Genomic DNA, 20,121 nt, shown 5'->3' on the forward strand with positions numbered 1-20,121 from the left:
AGAAAATAGATGACTGAAGTCGGCATAGTTTTCCATGGCAAAACGTCGGGAGTTTCGATGTGGATGCACGTCCGTACACTGATGACTATGGAAAACTTTATCAATATGGCAAGCCAGACAAACAAAATTGAAGGAAAAACCAACCAAAAGGATCATCCTAGATTGCCTTTCCATTTTTTTTTCCTGCATTTTCTTTTCTTTCTAACAAGGAACCTACATTAAACCTTGCTATATTTGGATAAATATTTTAGGAACTCTAAAAATTTAGAGAAATGCTAACTGTACTTACAAAAGAACTTATAAAATATTTAATTCTCAACATGTCAGCTATTGACATGTTACATATTATGAATTTTAAAATAAAACTATAAAATGAATTTTGTATATAAAATTTTATAAGTATATGCTGCACTACTAAAAAGTTTATTTGGTATAAGGGCATTAGCGGGTATAAATCAGTCCGGGCCAGGGGGTGATGGACCAAAATTTCCGGTCCATCATTTTCCCTGATTGGACCAAACCGATAGGTATTAATACCAGTCCGGTTCGGTCAGTCGGGCCCAATTATTTTATTATTTTTTTGTCAAATAAATTAATTAAAAATTTATATAAATTACTAAAATTAAAATTAAGTGAATTATTGATGTAGATTATATAATTAACTCATTAAAAAAATTAACTATAATTATATTTAGTATTTATGATGTTGATAGTTACTATTCACTAACTTAGACTTTACTCATTAGTATGCATAATTATTAATAATGTCATATATTTTATATATGGTTAATGAATATCAAATATTTTCACTGTACATAGATTATTCATGCTTGCTTGCAATTTAAGTATTTAAACAAAATTACTTAATTACTTTAAGTAATTGTAGATAGTAGAGTATATATGAATGTATGATATATTAACTATTTACATATAATGACATAAATTATCAAATGATTTATGATTAATTATTAATTGATAGCATATATTATTTAATATTTTATATGGTCAATGATAATAAATTAGATAAAAATTACATCATTAACTTATATATTTAGTGTATAAAAATAATATATTAAATTATTAAAAATATTTTAAATATATATATAAGGGTCCTGGTCTACTCCAGTTCAAAATTTATAAACTCTAGAACTAGATTGAATTTCTTCAATCCATAATTTTTGAGATCGAGACTAACTGGTATAGTATTCGGTCTGGCTGGACCGAATTCTATACACCTGCTGAGGGCATATACAATTATTAGATAGGAAAATAACACTTTTGGTCATACATTTCAAAAATGTTAGAAAATCATATTTTGTACGACGATCATATGTGATAATAAGTTATTCTATTTTCATATCGGTGGATGGAGCATACCATCCATATTATTTAGATGGTAAGATTTAAAATTTAAATTTATCTTTTAAATTAAATTATATCATGTAAGCATTTTATTAAATGTGTTTTACATACCAGTTTGAAAATAGAATTTTTCTTTGATCATTATCAACACGATTTTCTTTTTGTTAAAATTTTAATTAGGAAAAGTGTTCCAAAGTCATCAATTTTCCTTAAAAAAATAAAAAATAGAAAAAAAAATGTTGACTAATATGATTATAGAATGAAATACTTTTTAGAAAGATTCGTAATTTTGAATTTAGGGCCGTTGATTTGGAATTTCAGCCCAATCAGTTGGTATCATGGGCTTCGTCCTAAACAGGTAAATTTGTGGCCCATGCGAATTTCTCCGCGAAGAAGAACAGAGTGAACTCTGAGCTTTTTGAGTGGAGTAAACCCCAAGCAATCGCCTTCTTCTTCGCCAAGTCCTCCTCCTTCTCCTCCTCCAAGCTCATCTTGCTCTCTCGCGTACACACACATTTTGCAATCTCAAAACCCTAATCATGTCTGTAAGTATCTCTCACTCGCTGTTGGTCTCGCTTTGTACCAATCTGAAACCCAAATCACTGTGTAATTGCAGTTGCGCATATGTATATATTCATTTGTGTGCATGTATGTATTACATCTGCGACTTACTTTCTTTTCGTTTTCGTGGCCCAGATATTTGAGTACAATGGATCTGCTCTGATTGCGATGGTGGGAAAGAACTGCTTCGCCATTGCCAGCGACCGCAGGCTCGGAGTTCAGCTGCAGACCATCGCCACCGATTTCCAAAGGATTTATAAAATTCATGATCGCTTATTCCTCGGTCTCTCCGGACTCGCCACGGACGCTCAGACTCTGTAGCGACTTCACTTATCCCCCTCCCCCATCCACCGGTTCAATTTGTTGGTAATTATATTGACTATCCAATCATTTTGGGTGGGTTTGATGAATAGGTATCAACGACTGGTGTTCCGGCACAAGCTGTATCAGCTTCGTGAAGAGAGAGTCATGAAGCCCGAAACTTTTGCAAGCATGGTCTCTGCTCTTCTTTATGAGAAAAGGTGAAGTTAGGGCTTTTAATATTATTACAATGAAAATTTTTGTTTTGGAACTACCATTGGATTTTTAGGTGCTATATTAGTTCTCTAGAATTGTGAATTCTTCATGTGGGCATGCCGCAGGCCCGCAATGTAGTAGTAATTTGAAACTGACTTGTCTTATAAAAATTAAAAGAAAAAATTTGAAAATTACTTCCCTTTAGGAATTAAGATTCATCTAATCGTTCAAGTCGTAAGAATGGTTTTTTCATCGATGCCATGTACTTTATCTTCCTTGAGAGGACCAGGAAGACCCGATTTAGTTTTTCCTTCCTGACACCATATAACCCGTTTATTGTATAGAATTTAGAGTATGACATTCCATTTATCTTCACCCTTACTGTTAAATTTGGGGTATCAGATTTTTCTGAGAAGTAAATTTGGGGTATGAAAAAAAATTTAAGAGTATGACATTCCCTCACTAGTGCTTAGTGGTTCTTGGGCATATTCTGTGTATACAGCCTGTGTACTTGGGCTATGCCTTTTCCTATCAATAAAATTTTACTTTTACTTATAAAAAAGAAAATAAATGGGGTATGAAATTTCATGTCTGCAACAAAGACTTGTATAAAGATTTATGCACGGCATCTATAACCTGCTGCTACACACCATACAGATTACTCTTTTTTTTCCCTTTTTTTCTTTTTCTTTTATTCTTCCCTTTTTCGATTTAAATTTTCAAATATGAAAAGAATAAAGATGGAGCAGTTTCAAATCTAAGTATACAAGCGAGGTGTATCTACTGTATACTTTGTACTTGGGTAGTGCATTTTTGCTCGTTAATAAAATTATCTTTAAAAAGATCAATTGTACGATTCTTGAATGGTTATGAAAATGTATTACAGTTTAAAAAATTTCAGTTTTGTAGTATAAGAATGGTGAAAGATTGGGATCTTACACGTACAGCAACCTATAGAGTCAGTGTGGATATTGTGTGAAAGTTCTATCTCTGAAAAAACCTATACCTACGTGTCATTGATAATTACTGAGATGAATGGAACCTCACTAAAATCTTTACATCTTAGGGCAGTCAAAGATGATTTTACATGTGCCAATTGTGCATGTGCAGGCTCCAACTACCCCGCCCATACTGTTTCCGCTGTAGAACTAAGAACCTATTACTTAACTACACATGAGCTAAATATCAATGTGATTTCTCTTTTTGCTTTGTAGGTTTGGCCCATACTTCTGTCAGCCTGTTATTGCTGGATTGGGAGATGAAGACAAGCCATTCATTTGCACTATGGATTCAATTGGAGCGAAGTAATTTTATTTTTCTTTTCTAAAATTTAGATACATTTGATTGATATAAGGGTTTCAAGTATAATTCTGAATTTTCTATCCTGTCAATTATGTGCAGGGAACTAGCAAAAGATTTTGTTGTTACTGGCACTGCATCAGAATCTCTCTATGGTGCTTGTGAGGCGATGTTCAAACCTGACATGGTTTGTTCCTCTATTGAACTCTTGACTTACCATTTTGATAGGAAGTTAAATTCAATTGAAAAATGGATAAGCCTCGCATGTCTAGAGTATGAGTTGCTACTTCATGGAGATTTTTATGCCTATCATCGCCATAATATTTTATACGTTCAAAATAAGAATATTAGAATAACCGGAATACTCTACCTTGATGAGAGCACGCTATATGAGCATGATTTATTATATCATAGAGGAGTGGATAATTAAGATGCACATATCCGGTTTTTAGGCTGATTTCATGGTCAGAATGAGTACTTGTTTTTCCAGGTAGAAATCATTGTGCTTGCTTCTCTGACTGCTGAATGAAGTGATTTTCACTTATTATTTGTTTATCATTCTAGTCTGAGTTTGTATACTCCCTGTGTACTTGGACAATGTCTGTTCTCTTGTTTTCAATAAAATTTTATTCTACTTATAAAAAAAAGTCATTCTAGTTCCAGTTTAACGAATCTTCGCTTTGTCTACTCAGGAAGCAGAGGAATTGTTTGAGACCATCTCCCAAGCACTGCTATCATCAGTTGATCGAGACTGTTTGAGTGGATGGGGCGGGCATGTTTATGTTGTGTAAGCCCCTTATACCTTTCCTTCTTAAAACTTGCTTCCTGGGAATAATTTCTTTTGAACAGTCATAGTCTAGTTGGTAACTTTAGCATTTTCTACACCATCTTGGAAAACGTTTTTTTTTTCTTTGCCAACTTATTTGTTCATCCATTGTGGTGCTGTTTTGTTACAGTACTCTGTCTTTGTTCAGTGCCTCTACTTTCTATTTTTATGCTTAGTTTCTATTTCTTGTTCTGAACTTTCAAAAAACTCTCATTAATAAGATATATATATATAGGGTAATGTATTCTCCCATTTTGACATGTTTGGAACATTTTGACGCGTTTGTTCTCATTGTAACAGAACACCAACTGAAGTAAAGGAGAGGATCTTGAAGGGAAGAATGGATTAACCTTCGTTATTTCATGCTTACATAGACTGCAGTTACGGATGAGGTCTATTCTTTTAACACTTGTAATTGATGCGTTAGAGAACCGTAACGTTCTGATGAAATGTCTGGAATTCAAATGTGGTTTTGTTTCATATTTTGGTTAGAAAGCTGTTGAAATTTTCTAAGGCACGTGCTTTGATTTATTTATTTTACACTCGGGTTCTGTTTTATGAGGTATATCTGATAGTTTTGTAATGTCTTCATTTCCGATTCACTAAAGCTGCTAGCTAGGGTGTACTCTAGTAGATCTGATGGTAAAAATGCTCGTGTGGTTAATATGTATAGTCTTCTCTACTAATTTCATCATTTGAGATTTTAGTTTTGTTTTCAGGTTCTGAAAGTTGATGGATCTCATTCTAATGTTTCTTGCCAAATAGGAAAGGAAATAAAAAAATAAACCTACGGGGAGAGAGTGGCAGGTCCGTCTTAATAAACACTTTTGCATGTTATATATAAATTGGAGTTTCAGGTCAGGTCAGGTCAGTCCAATACATGCAATAATTCCTTGGGTTTATAATTTAAGAGCCTCAAAGACATCCCTGCCCTGCAATTGGACAGTCTTTGAGGGCTTGGAGTCTGGACAGTCTATTAGGCCACAAGTGTCTTGCCAAACTGTCTAGTCATGGCTTTCTTAAATTACTATTTATTCCCCTACCGTGACTTTTTCAAATTGAGAAATATTTGGACGAAAAAATAAAAAATGGCTAACTCAATAATTGAAGTTTGTGAAGAAAACAGGATCACAGGCTGCCATGAGATAAAAGATCTTCATTCTATAGAGATTCAATTCGAAAGTATTATATATATGTCATGTTTTACAGAGGTGCTACATTCATGGTGGTAGAGAAAAATTAAAATCCCATAAAGCATGGGAACCATGCTAGGCCATTCATGGCAAATATTATATAGGGTGACCAAGACATCAAGTTTTGTGCATAAGGGGAGAAATTATGGTTGAGGCCAGGGTTCTATTTTTCTTCTTCTATCTCCTTCTGAATCCATTATCTGCACACTTTCTTCAGTTGCAGAAAATATTTGCTATGATGACAATTCAAGGTACATGAGTTTAGACAAAGTATGTTGAGTTGGGATATTGAGTTATTTTGCGTTGAATGACTTCAACTACTCCATCCATCTCACTCAAAATAATGTCCAAACTCTCGCATGAAAAATGAGTGAGCTACATGACAAGCCTACAGTCCTCGTTTGTTCATGCAAAGCTGCACCCTGGTATTCATCGTTAATCTGTGTATATTTCAAGGAGATAGTTATCTCCTATCTCTTGGCATATGTGATGATATTTTTTTTCAAGTTCCATCCATGGCGGATTCAGATTCACATAAAAATCCCTTTAATTTTCATTTGCTTCACAACTTCATGCAAACAGATTATTTGCTGATGCACAATCCTTAAACACCCTTGGACTACTGGTGGATTGGGGATTGCCCATAAGTGACGCAAGGAGCGCCAACATATCTTGTTTAAGTTTGAATTTTGGAATAAGTTGTTATATATAAAGTTCGATTTCTTTGCAGCTTGAAAGCTGCCCTCTTCCTAAAGAAAGCTAAAACCCCATCTTTTGGATTTGCGTTCAGGCTTTTAAGGTAACATCAGAATTTGAAGTAGGAATCTGGAATGTTGAAATTGAAAAGAGATGGTTTCCCATTGCTTGCCATGGGAGTTGTCTTGTTTCCAAGGAACTCTTAACTTTAGGTCATGAGCCTTTTCATCCCCCTCATATAACCCCAAATGAATGGATCCGTTTTGCACGTTGCTAGAAGATATTGATCTGTACTTTCAATGGAGAAAGAGGAGGAGACCAAAGAATGTTCCGAGAGAATCATCCCCTTCACCCCGCTTGAACAAGTTCACTCGGATTTCGCTTTAGCAATCACTTTGCAGGAACAAGAGAGAGCCTTTGCAACACTCACAACCATCGAAAGTACGAGTGAAGGGGACGAAGAAGAAGAAGAAAGTGATATTTTTTCTGATAGTTATCATGATGATGAAGATGATATTGAATACCCCGAGATCAGCCAAGATATTGGAGCTGAACTTGAGCCCCTCGAGGAGGAAAATAGCAACAGCGATGAAGAAATGGATGAAGATGATGGTCTAGACCTAGATGAACTATCTTATGAGGATATGATAGCACTAGGAGAGTTTATAGGAGAAGAGAAGAGAGGATTATCGACAAGGGAAATCCCTACATGCTTAAGTGCCTGCAAATATCAGTCTATTGAGATCAAAACCGGCATTGATCGGTGTGTTGTTTGTCAGGTTGAGTATGAAGAAGGTGAAACCCTAGTTGCTCTTCATTGTGAACATCCATATCATGCAGAGTGTATAAGCAAATGGCTTCAAGTTAAGAAGATTTGTCCAATATGCAGCACAGAAGTTTCACCACCCAACATAGCTAAGACAACCTAGCTCTCCCTAGTTCTTTAATTGTAATATTGTATTTGCACTCATGTAAAGATTGTTATGGTTTTAGATTTGTTATATAGCATTTGAATGCATGGATTAGTTGGAATAAAAAGAACTATATATACAGGCTTCAAATGCACAAACACAGTTATCTTTGTTACATGCATGAACATCAATCTCCCCCAATCTAGTTTGAGTAGTTTGAATACAGAAATGGTTTCATCTCATCTTATCTCATCATTATAACTTTTTCAAATTTTCACACAAAATATAATAAACAATTCAAATTTTTCAAATCTCAAAACAATAATAATATTAAAAAGTAATATTGTAATAATATTTTATTCAAATTTCATTTAAATTCCTTAAAGAATACAAGAAAAAAATTAATTAATTAATTTATATACAAAAATGGGAATGTAAAATTTGGCAAGGTCGTGCTCAATATGCTAACTTTTTGCCAGTAGGAAATGAAAGGAGTATCTTAAGGACATTAACTTGTAAGTTATAAGCACAGCTAGACAAAACATATATACACACATGATGAGCTGAGAAATTTCTTCCTTAATTTGGGGATTAAAGATTTTAAGAAAAAAGAAATTGATTGTGCCACCTTTAGGATACATGACCTGCCCTAGCTAGGAGATCTTGATCATTATGTTTCTGTGTTGAACTTATATATATTAGGTTTAGAAACTATATATTATATTCATAACAAAGAAATTAAAAAGATCAGAAAAGAAAAAGAAAAGAAACACAAAGCACCAGAACCATTTGCATGATCCTATATATATATTATTTCACTCTTTCATCATGATCTTTTGTTTTGCGATCATCATGTGATACATAAATAATATTAAGGGAAGGCATGCATGCACTGTACTACTTTTCCTCTGAAAACCCAGCTGCTTGTTTGAGCATTATTGCAGGCTGTGATCAGTTGCTGCATGCTTGATTGCAGCAGTTTCAAAGAAAAAAAAATATATATATATATATATATATATATTGGTGAGATCTGTACAAAAGCTGTGATAAAAAAAACTGATCAAAAGGTCAGGAATCATGATACTGCTATAGCTGCTTTTGCCAAACTGAAAGGTATCTGAACCGCATGAATTTGTAGGTTAACTATGTAAGAACAAAAACAGCAAAACAACAAAACATTATATATATATATATATATATATAAAAGATCCAAAAAATTCATTGTGCCACCTTTAGGATACACCTGCCCTAACTAGCCAGCTCCAAACATCAGTGGCTTTGGATTGTATTTTTCTTTCTAGCTAGAATCAATATCTTCTTTGACTGTGAGTTACATGGATCATTAATTATAATTGATTTTTAGGTAAAGTATTGTAATTATTTGTTTAATTATATCAAAAAGATAGTGCATGTACATGTTGTGCACACGCATGCATGCCATTCATCATCTTTAGTTAAAGCAAAAGATCATCAACCATCTACTAAATGTTATCATTAATTTTTCAGAGAGAGAGAGAGATAGAGGGAGAGAGGTCTTAGTGTGACACCTTTAGGATATATATGCCTGCCCCATGTGTGCCTTTTCACAAACGTGGGACATGGTTTTCAACTTTTTCAACTCACCCAATTACCTTAAAATATACCAAAGCATCTAGCTAGAGTAGTAGTGGATGGGAATCAAGATGCCTTTGTATTTAGTGCATGCATGCATGCTGATACATGGGTTTTGTCGCATTTGGAAAAAACCAAGAACATAATTAATTATTAGGTTAAGTAAAAGGCCAAGGAAAACTCCTCTCACCGCAGAAAATGAAACATGGATGTCCCCACCATTATCAACGCGTTGATAATCAGCTAGTTTGGACTGATGTTTGAGACCATCTTGGATTATGGCGTCGACAACAAAGAAAATATTGGACAAATCGGCGGCTAAAAGCACCTCAATTACTTCCACCCACAGATGATATTTATATATATATATATAGTCAAAAATGACAAAAGAAAAAGAACAAAGAAAAGTGAAATGTTCAGTTCATTTGGACATGAGGTTTCTTTGTTTTGGAATAAAAGTCCTTGCCAAATCCCACTGGCCCTTTTCTGGACAGGAATTTTTCATGATTACTATTTTCATGATTCATACTCCCAATTAAAAAGAAAAAGAGTCCACCTTGGTGAATTTTTAATACAATATTATATAGTTATTTATATAATGATCCAGTGGCTCCTGATATACATTTTAATGGCCAGATGATGATGATGATGATTATGATAAAGTAATTGCATATATATTTAAACGAATTCTTTCTGTTTTTTTTTTTTTTCTCCAAAATAATGATCTGCATATTCTTAATTGGAAAATGCTATTTATATTTACAATTTTATTTATATAACCATACGTGTTGATGTACATGTGTATGTAATACTACTCTTCTTAATTTCCTATGACTTCATTATCAAGTACCCGATAAAATCTAAAAAAATATTGAGGAAAATGAAGGGAAGAAATATGAAAGCATCACGAAATTTCCAAACAAAATTTCCATTAAAAATTCCAAAATAAAGATATCTAGTATTGAATTGACATATATGGATATATGCATGCATGGTTTCGATCCCTTTTCATAAGTTTGGAGTTGTTCAAAAGAATCCATCCAATTTCAAAAGATTAATTGAATGTGATTAGTACTTGTGAGCTTATTTAAATCCTTATGGCTTATTTGGAAATACATCCCATCTTAAAATTTTTATCTCGTCTCATCTCATTTTATCTCATTCTCAAACATAATTTAAATACAAAATTTTCAAACTAATTATTACAACTTTTTTAAACTAATCATTATAATTTTTCTAAACTTTCAAACAAAAAATAATTATACTTTTTCAAATTTTTAAACAAAAATAATATTATAAAACTATATTCTAATAATATTTTAACTTTATAATAATTTTTATTCAATTTTTTCTCTGTCCTTTTTTAAAATCTAAAAAATACTCAACTTAAACTATTTTATTACTATTTACAAAATTCTTATCTTCACCCTGACCAATCTATCTTTTTTCAAGATTTGATGTCGAATTGTAGCTTTCGGCTACACCAATAGGCTATTGATCATTGGGTGGGGTTTTGATCTATCCACATTTCTTGAACATGTTCATAAATCACATACCCCACAACTCAGCAGGACATTTAAATGGTTATAACTAATCCTATCAACTTCAAAATTAAATAAAATATGTGTGCCTTTTAATAAGACTAATTACATTAAATTCTCTGTAATTCTCGAGCTATTTGAGATTGTTAATTATCACGGTATTCCTTTATTATGAATAAGGGTTTTTCAATGAAATGTCGGGTGCTATATTTTTTTTAAAATAATTAATTATATTAATCTATGAACCCCTTAAACATATAAAGAGTGCATGTGTTTAACAATTTAATTTTAAAGTTAGTCTACATACAATCCTTTTTTATAGACTACTCATGTAAGCCTATGTAATTATATTTAAATTTTTTTAAATAATTATAATAATATCTTTTTTAAAATATTATTTTTTCTTTTATCCTTATTTATTAATTAGACTATAAATAAAATTTCTTTTAATTTTATTGGTTAAACATTATAACATCTCATTCTTATGAGGACCATAGAATCATAATCACCTTTTGACCATAATTCTCAAATAAAACATGTCACGGCTGATCTCAGCCGTCCATTCATTGACTTCTTCTAAGACCAAAAAAACACCATGATTTGATTTCCATTCCCTCAAGAAATCATCGGAGCTAATTAAGACATTATGTGGGTCCACTAATTTAGACTGACCCTATTTATTATTTGTAAATTGAATTGACCAATCAAATCATAGAATTATGATAAGGTCGGACCATATATATTCAAAACATTAATATTGGTCATAGGGCAACCATTTTCACATGCATGCCTAAATAAACGTTGTATATATGTTTAATACCATTTTATTTTCCTTCTAAAAAAAAAAAAAACTATATTATTTGAGCGAGTCAAATCACGCCACGTGTCAGCGTAGAGTTCAGTTATATGGTCATTCAAGAGCATGCAAGCTGGAGTCTTGATAATTTACCTAGTCATTGTGCACGCGTGTCAAAGATTAAGGCCTTGGGACATTATATGTCATGGATGACGTGGTTGGTATCTAACAGGAAGTTTCTCAGAAATCCCACGGGAACCACGTCGTGGCGCAACGGGATTGGGCCGCCATGCAAACTCAGAATATTTGACTGTGGCAAGATTCCCAAGTCCACCATAAACAAATAAATATGTATATAAATTAGGTGGGTTTTCTTCAAAAGTCTCAACGAGTGTTATTTTGGCGGTTGCCTAGTACCTTCCTTTGATCCTTATCCACGCATGCAAGATGAAGATGTTCACACTCTGACACAACGTCCAACGCCAAATTACATGTTTATTTGGTTACCTAATTTTTTTTAATAATGACGTGTAAAAGTCAATTACACGATAGGGTTGGTAATCGAAAGTCCAACCTCTAATTTTATTTCATTTTTTATACAAAAAGATGGAGTTTTGAATCCACAATTTTTATTTAAAAAATTGAAACATATATCATCGTATCATTAAATTCTTAAAAGGTCCAATTTCTAAATTTTGAACATGTAAAATTAAATAAAAAAAATGTATGAAATTTTGTATATATTTTAAAGAGGATGAAAAAGGCCTGGCCCAAGGGCTCGAGAACCAACAACTTAAAGGAGGCCCATTGAACTATTAAAACCAAGACTACGGCCCTAGGAAGCTTGGCCCACCAAGGGAGAGGCGTGTCCGAGCCAACCCAAGGCCGATAAGATGCTGCCTGTTGTAGTAAGGTGTGGCATACACTAGCCCGTCAGCTGCCTTGAATCATTACCAATATTTGCTCGCCAAGAAGTGTGTGGGAGAAGCTGTTATTGCTGCTCACTTAGGAAAAAGTTGGTGAGTTGCTCCGAGACAAACTGAGGAGGCGCCACTTCTTCAAGTTCCTAGAAAACGGTTGCTAAGAAGTGTGTGATGGAAGGAATTACGAATTTTACACAGAAGAAGTAAAGGTAGGCACCATCAAAACAGACTGAGAGGTAGTCAAAATCTAATCAAAGTATGATCAAAGTCACATAATTTTAATGTAAGAAAAATATATCCTAAAAAAGAAATTTAACCAGAACGTCGAATGGTACTCTGTCCACCACCGAGCTTTATTATTATTCATGTGCATGCAAGTCCTGAGTTACACATCTTAATTATATGAGAAGTCATCACAGTACATACAAAACATGTCAAAACATATATATACATATTATTATACAGACGATTAAAGGTGACATAACTTCAATTCCACACATTCATAAAATAATTTCAACAAAATCGTCTCCATTGACATAACGTGCAAATAAATTAGGTGATGAGTATAGAACTTGACTAAGGGTTTGAGAGAGCTCGTGTGAGCTTCAATTTGTAGATCTTGTAATCAACATTAAAATTGGAAGATTAAGGTTTCGACTTTCAAGAGGGATAAAGAGAATATGTACTCACAAATGGTGGTTGTGGCAACAATGACATCAACATGGTACGAAGAAGATGGAAGTCGATGTGAGAGAGTGAGAGAGTGAGAGAGAGAGATATTGCAAAATATGTGAAAATGAGTGAAGGATTTGAAAATAATAGCTATGTTCACAAAATAAAATTGAGAAACCAGCCATGTTCACAAATAATAGCTAGAAATTATAAAACAGAGCTAGAAATATTTAAAAAGAAAAATATTAAAATTTATAAAAGAAAAGGAAATTAATTGTATTGAAAAAGCATTTATTTATTTATTATTATTTATTTTTTTTGTCTTCATTCACATAGGATCTTGGCTCGTGCGATACACGTGGGAGCAGCTCAGGCTGACGTGTAATCATGATCCCACCGTGGAACTGTCGACTCCCAAGCACCGAGAAAACGAAAACAACCCACACGGGGGGCCCCAACGACAAGTTGGCTCCGACCGACTCTAGAAACAGTCCAAAATACAATACGTAAGCAGTGACAAAATCACCTCCAAGGGTTATCGACACGCACGCACTTGGCTTCGTCGTCCGCCACGTGTCCCGGCTGCGTTAGCACCAAACGCTAATCCCCACACATACATAGCGCGCAGGAAAAAAAAAATTTAAAAGAAAAAAGGTTATCGCCCACGTGTTTTCTAGAACCCACCGGCAGTCCTCGACACGTGTCCCCCCACCTCCCTATATATTCATTTCTCTCCCTTTCGGTTTAAGTTTCAAGCGCCGCCGAAGTCTAAACCCGCAGTTACAGAGCACAGCGGAGCGAAGAAGAAGGATTCGTTCTTAAAAGACGAAAATGACGTCGGAGTTACAGTTACCGCCAGGCTTCAGGTTCCACCCGACGGACGAGGAGCTTGTGATGCACTACCTGTGCCGGAAATGCGCTTCGCAACCAATTGCTGTACCGATTATCGCCGAAATCGACCTCTACAAATACGATCCTTGGGAACTTCCTGGTATATATATATATATTTTTATTTTATTTGTGATAAAACTCTTTAGCTTGTTTTATTTATTTTCGTGCTTGGTGGAAATCTACAGGTATGGCGTTGTATGGAGAGAAAGAGTGGTACTTCTTTTCGCCTAGGGACCGGAAGTACCCGAACGGTTCAAGGCCGAACCGAGCGGCCGGGACCGGCTACTGGAAGGCGACCGGTGCCGATAAGCCGATAGGGCATCCGAAGGCAGTCGGGATCAAGAAGGCTCTTGTGTTTTACTCTGGCAAAGCCCCCAGAGGAGAGAAAACGAATTGGATCATGCACGAGTACCGGCTGGATGTCGATCGCTCCGCACGCAAGAAGAACAGCTTAAGGGTATACCATAACCTTCATAGTCAACATTCACGGTTCTTTATAAATCGATAGGGATAAAACGGACATTTCGAGGCATGATAAGTTCAGAAATGGACAGGCCCTAGTTTAAATGACCATATTGCCATCGTCAAAACTCTGAATGCCAGCTGGGTCTTGTCTGAGCCTGTTCTGTTCAGATTTGGTGGCTATTAAATGCTTGAAATGGACGGTAGAGATGGACCCTTTTCTTATAATCAAAGATGCAACTTTTTATGACCGTGACATAAGCCCGTCACAGTAAAAAATTTATCAAATTTACTTATCTAATTTTGGAAAAATATTACCTCTTATCTCTATCTGACATCGTATGAGTATAGTGAGGTATAGGCCTCTAATCATAACTTCTTCTTGATGATGATGATGATGTAATGGTTCTGATTTTGACAGCTGGACGATTGGGTTCTGTGCCGCATATACAACAAGAAGGGCAGTATCGAGAAACAACAACAGCAGGCGGCTATCGACAAGAAGAAGATGATGAACGACCAGGAAATGGAGGACAAGAAGCCGGAGAATCTGACCGTCGGAGGGACCGCATCGAAGATACTTCCCGTGCAGACGGAGAAGGCGAATGATTACATGTACTACGACACGTCGGATTCGGTGCCTAGGCTGCACACGGACTCGAGCTGCTCGGAACAAGTGGTGTCGCCGGAGTTCGCGTGCGAGGTGCAAAGCGAGCCTAAGTACTGGGAAAAGGCCCTGGAGTTCCCATTTAATTGCATGGATACCCCCATCGACGGTGGATTCGGTTCGCAATTCCAGAGTAATAATCAGATGTCGCCGTTACAGGATATATTCATGTACCTTCAGAAACCTTTTTGATGAGACGTTCGGTGCGAATGTGGCCGAAACGTCAAACATTTGTCAATGGATGCATGCATCGCTCGGTAACTCGAGACAAAAAAGTCTATGACTGTTCCCGTGCTCTGCTGTGGAAAAAATGGGCTAAGGAAAAAAAATTAAGAATTAGAAAAAATATTTGTGGGGTCCAGGGTGGGGCAAAGACAAGGTGTATTTTTTTTTTTTGTTTTTTAAGGGGGATGTCGATGTAATGGTCCATGGTGGAACGATACATACATTTAGGACACAGTGGTGGTATGCATGCATGTCTGTGTATATCATCATGTATAGATACTGTGTTAGTGTGTATACATCATGATGATGATGATGATGATAGATTTTGGGATGCTCATTTTGGGCTTCTCTAAATTCTTAAACAGTCAGTAGTGGAATTTCTTCCTTCTTAGTCAGCTGCTATTTGTTTAGATGATGATATTAAATATTTTAATGGGTTATTTCCTTCAAGAAAACTCTTTTTATCTTTGAGGGCTTTTAAATGAAAGAAGTATTTAAAGTTAAGGATTTGGACTATTTTGTTGGACATTTAGGCCCCCAATAGTTCTATCAGGCTTGGCCCAGAAAACTTTCCATCCAGCCCATAATAATGCTTTATATGATGATTTAGAAAATGTCGAGGAATCTCTGATTCTCTCTCCCCAACCCAAAGAGAATAAAAGAGAACCGACGTGGAAGTCCAAATTGCGCATAGTTTGATCTGACATCTGTCAGATCGATATCCCACGCCATTCTTTGAGGTTTCTTTGTCTTGAAGGCTCATTTGCAGATGGGCCCCAACCGCCAGAGTTGTAGTTAGTCCGTCACATCAATGTATAATAGCCACTTGAGGCTGTTTTCAAGATCCAACTCCAAAGCATCAACGGCTTGCATTTGCATGAGCCATGTTCTACCTAAATTAAATTTACCTAAATTAAATTTGTTTTTAAGGGTAGTACCCAATATATGAGATAATGTTAGTTAAATAGAAAAATACAGTATAATTACATATTAATTTATATATTAATTTAATGTGATTGGTTATAAATAAAATTTTATTAAAAAATATTAATTTAAATTTTAAATATAAAAAAAGTAGTATTGGTATATAAATTAATACGTAATTTTATTTATATATAGTAAAATTTTAGTTAAATTCCTGTTTTTTTAAATAAGTTTTTTTTTTTTAAATTAAGTTTTTTTTAAATAAGTTTTTTATTAAAAAATAATTTTTATTTTAAAATTATATGATATTTATGTACTCTTCGATAATAAATATTATTTCGTTTAAAATATTAAGCGACTACGATTGTATGTGATCAGTCTCCCTTCCAAGTTTTTAAAATTATTTTTATTATAAACTATAAAATAGATATAATATTTTATAAAATCAAATTATATTATAGATTTATTTTTATGAAATTTTTTTATGACAGTAGCATTTTTCGTGGAGTAATATTAGATATAAATTTAAGATATGTAAGTTTTATATATGAAGGACGTATAGTAAAAAGAGCGAGTGTTTTCATATTAGATCTTATATTTTTTTTTTCAAAAATGAGACTATACTTTAAATTTGTACAAATTATTTTCCATGCAGACATTATATCACAATTTCATAAAAGATTTTATCAATTAGGATATGATAAGAGACCTAAAAATTTCGGTGGACCAACCGGCCATTCTTTTGCAACTTGGGATAATTTATGTGTATAGTAGTTGGAATTTTATAAAATTTAATAATTTTTTAAGGTGTACACGTGGCTGTCTTACTACCCAAAACCCACTCTTCGTTCTTACCTGGTGAGAAACAAGATACCATACCGACTGAAAATTGATGGATGTCTCGTCTTTAGCACCATATGTAGGCTCCAGTACCTTAATGTGCAGTTTGGGAAGTTTTTTTTCTCGAAGTGGTCAAGGCTGTGTTTGTTTGGTACCATACTTACAAAATATCTTTTCCAAGTCACTTCATTTGTTAGCTTGGAAAGGAAAATACAGAAACGTGTTACCTACCGGATCATGAGCAGAGATAAAATTAGGAAATTGAATAAAATATTTTTAAAAATATTATTTTTTAATATTATTATTATTTTAAATTTTTTAAAAATTATAATAATAAGATAATATGAGATGATACGTTTTTATTATCCACAGGACATTAATCTTAAGAAAAATACTTTAATTATAAAAATATTACATAAAAGTAAATTTATAAATTGATATGGCTTAATATGATACGTTAGATTGTAAAATTATTTTTATTATAAAATAGATCTAACAGATTCCATGAACCTATATTAGTTTGTAAGTTTACTTTATGTAATCTTTTTATGTCTATAATAGTTCTCTAATCTTAAAATGTGTAAATCTTGTAATTTTTTTTTTAAAAAAATAAAGTCTATTATTAAAAAATTAATTTTTTCATATAAATCACAAATTTATCTATTATTTTCAAAAGGCGTGCGTGATATTTGTATACTCTAAAATTATAAATATTATTTATCAAGAAGAATAATATTTAGGGGTCTTTTCGTTATATGGTTAATTGTTAGGAAATGATTTGGAAGTAGCACATGATGTTTAAATGATTTTGGACAAACAAATTTAGGTTAGGCTTCAAATGTTAAAGCTTTTGAGTCCTAAATCATCAGTATTTAAACAAGAGTTAATTGTTTATAATAGGAAAATAAAGATTTACTCGAATCTCAAGGGTTTTAATAATGTCATTGGGCTGCCTGGTTTTCTAATTCTCATGCATTTCTCAGTGTATTTGCACTCGTCCATTCCTTCTCATCTATTGTTTTATCGTTAATACCTTGAGTCCCATCTTACCTTCCCGCCTATACCGCTCATGACCTTTCTTCGAATAAAGGAATTCGAGGGTTGTTTGGGATTGGACTTCCAAGTTTTTGGGTTTGTGAAAGTACTTTGGTTTATTCTTGTGGCAGGTTGATTTGATGATCTGACTTGACAATAATTAATTACGATTATCTGGTGAATTTTCTACAAGGCTTGGGCTATGGAGCAAGCTTATGACTCGAGAAACGTCAAATAAAAAGTTTGCTCGATTTTCGCACTATAGGTTGCTCAAGTGAAGTCTAAACAAAAAGTTCTCTCGACAGGCTTATAAATATGTAATTAATGAACATTATGGTTATTTAGAACAATATATTTTCTTTCCCAAGACATGTTTTGTTATTCTTCTAGAAAATAAAATCATTTACAACTTTATGAATATAGACACATTGTCGAACCACTTAAATCTATGTCACATGATTGATTTCTTGTTTTACTTTACCTTCTTACATTGTTTTCACAACATAAGTAGGTCATGAGAATTACAAACTCGTAAAGCATGGTTGGACACTTCAGTATTTCAGAAATTTTTTAATATTAGTAAAATAGTTTGAGTGAAAATATTTTATTAGATTTTAAAAAATAAAATAGAAAAAGTTGAAAAAAATATTATAAAGTTAAAAAAAATATTTGAGTATTATTCTTAATATTATTTTTGTTTTGATGATTATAAAAGTTGTATATTAGAAATTTGAAATTGAGAAATGTATTATATTTAAATGATGTTTGGGAATGAAATGATGAAAATTATTAATAAAATTTAAAATTTTCATAATGTCCAAACTTGCCCTAATTATCTTTTTTGTTCTTTTTTTTTTTTCATGCCAACTATAATCTGTCCCAAATGAGCCCTCTTTCAACCCTTACAATTAATGTGGCGGACAAAGCATTGGCCCAATAATTATTCCCAATTCTTGCTTTTGCTTGGTTGGAACAAGAATTCTTTCATGTTTATGGTCACAATAGACTATTAGCTCATACATCTACCTTATTATAAGATGTCCTAAAATCAAATCTATTTACATAACAATGACATGTCATATTGTGATAGGTTGCATGTGAATAGTAGAATCCTACTTATCTATATTTCCAGATTAACTGATACAACTTAACATATATTACTTAACAAAGCTCAATCATTTATTATAGAGTTCTGTTAAATACAGTCAATTTTACGTATTTTTTATACACTTTATTAATATGATTAATAAAAATAATTATTTTATATTAAAAAAATAACGCAACTAATTATATTAATAAATTATATAAAAAAATATATAAAAATGACTGTAAATAAAATTTTTATTGATAATAATCCCACTTGATTGTAATGTTACCTTATCCATCCAAATTGTCTACTAATTAATTAAAACCAAGAAATATTTGTTTATGCTGTCATGCTCTGTTGGTTGTTAGGCATGACAATATCCTTAATTGCTGGGTTCCACAATTCCACTGATGCTTTGACCAAAGTGCCTGGCTAAGATCCACATCCACATCTCCTTTTCAAATGGTCTTATAAATAATAAAAAATAAATTGACAAGATCTAAAATTAGCCTATTACCATCAAACACCTGTAAGACAAGATTCCTAAGATCAAGATTTGGACCATGATTAGGTTCAACACCTTATATTAATAAAAGGTAAGAATAATTTTTAAACAAATGAATTATTATATTTTGTACAATAATTAATAGGTTTCCATAAGCACAATCTCTAAGATTCGATCATTAAGATTAAAAGTGCATCTTAAAGCATATTGATGGTTTAACATCATCACGTATATTATTACTTTTCATAATTTAATAAAGAGAAATAATATTTATAGTCATAAAATATATAAGTGTCGTGCAATTCTTTTAAAAAAGTTAATAAATACAATATTTACATTAATTTTTTAATAGTAAATTGATCTACTCTTTTTTAAAAAGATTATACAGTGCTTGCACATTCTACGACTATATTTAATAAGGTACAAAATATAATTTTCATTAAATCAAATCCAAGATTCACATTCAAGATTTAAAAACATATATATTAATATTAGATATAGTTTTAAGTTTTGTTCACATGCACTAAAAAACGTTGTGCTTATCATTAAAAAATAGATTATTCATGTAGATTTTAAAT

The 20,121-nt window shown here is 33.0% G+C and overlaps 3 protein-coding genes across 3 annotated transcripts; all 3 read left to right on the forward strand.

The window, feature by feature from the left end:
- The first annotated feature begins 1,744 nt into the window (after positions 1-1,744).
- Positions 1,745-5,147, forward strand: LOC122297468 (proteasome subunit beta type-3-A-like). The gene is made up of 7 exons (XM_043107524.1): positions 1,745-1,907; positions 2,059-2,240; positions 2,337-2,444; positions 3,654-3,743; positions 3,841-3,925; positions 4,431-4,525; positions 4,865-5,147. The coding sequence occupies exons 1-7, from the start codon at positions 1,902-1,904 to the stop codon at positions 4,911-4,913; spliced, it is 615 nt and encodes a 204-aa protein (XP_042963458.1). The 5' UTR covers positions 1,745-1,901; the 3' UTR covers positions 4,914-5,147.
- A 144-nt stretch (positions 5,148-5,291) lies between these two features.
- LOC122297465 (E3 ubiquitin ligase BIG BROTHER-related) lies at positions 5,292-7,514 on the forward strand. The gene has a single exon (XM_043107523.1). It carries the CDS (start codon positions 6,753-6,755, stop codon positions 7,380-7,382), a length of 630 nt encoding a protein of 209 aa, XP_042963457.1. The 5' UTR covers positions 5,292-6,752; the 3' UTR covers positions 7,383-7,514.
- Positions 7,515-13,644: 6,130 nt separating this feature from the next.
- LOC122297193 (NAC domain-containing protein 2-like) lies at positions 13,645-15,547 on the forward strand. Its single transcript, XM_043107171.1, has 3 exons — positions 13,645-13,898; positions 13,984-14,255; positions 14,682-15,547. The coding sequence occupies exons 1-3, from the start codon at positions 13,739-13,741 to the stop codon at positions 15,117-15,119; spliced, it is 870 nt and encodes a 289-aa protein (XP_042963105.1). The 5' UTR covers positions 13,645-13,738; the 3' UTR covers positions 15,120-15,547.
- The last annotated feature ends 4,574 nt before the right edge of the window (positions 15,548-20,121 follow it).

This window comes from Carya illinoinensis, chromosome 15, assembly GCF_018687715.1.
Source record: "Carya illinoinensis cultivar Pawnee chromosome 15, C.illinoinensisPawnee_v1, whole genome shotgun sequence".
NCBI lineage: Eukaryota > Viridiplantae > Streptophyta > Magnoliopsida > Fagales > Juglandaceae > Carya > Carya illinoinensis.

Excerpts from the sequence above, each read along its gene's own strand:
- LOC122297465 (XM_043107523.1), top strand. The coding sequence starts at position 6,753 with ATGGAGAAAGAGGAGGAGACCAAAGAATGTTCCGAGAGAATCATCCCC.
- LOC122297193 (XM_043107171.1), top strand. The coding sequence starts at position 13,739 with ATGACGTCGGAGTTACAGTTACCGCCAGGCTTCAGGTTCCACCCGACG. Across the intron at positions 13,899-13,983 it reads CGATCCTTGGGAACTTCCTG|GTATGGCGTTGTATGGAGAG; the intron begins GTATATATATAT and ends GGAAATCTACAG. Across the intron at positions 14,256-14,681 it reads GCAAGAAGAACAGCTTAAGG|CTGGACGATTGGGTTCTGTG; the intron begins GTATACCATAAC and ends TGATTTTGACAG.
- LOC122297468 (XM_043107524.1), top strand. Across the intron at positions 2,241-2,336 it reads GCCACGGACGCTCAGACTCT|GTATCAACGACTGGTGTTCC; the intron begins GTAGCGACTTCA and ends TTTGATGAATAG. Across the intron at positions 3,926-4,430 it reads CGATGTTCAAACCTGACATG|GAAGCAGAGGAATTGTTTGA; the intron begins GTTTGTTCCTCT and ends TTGTCTACTCAG.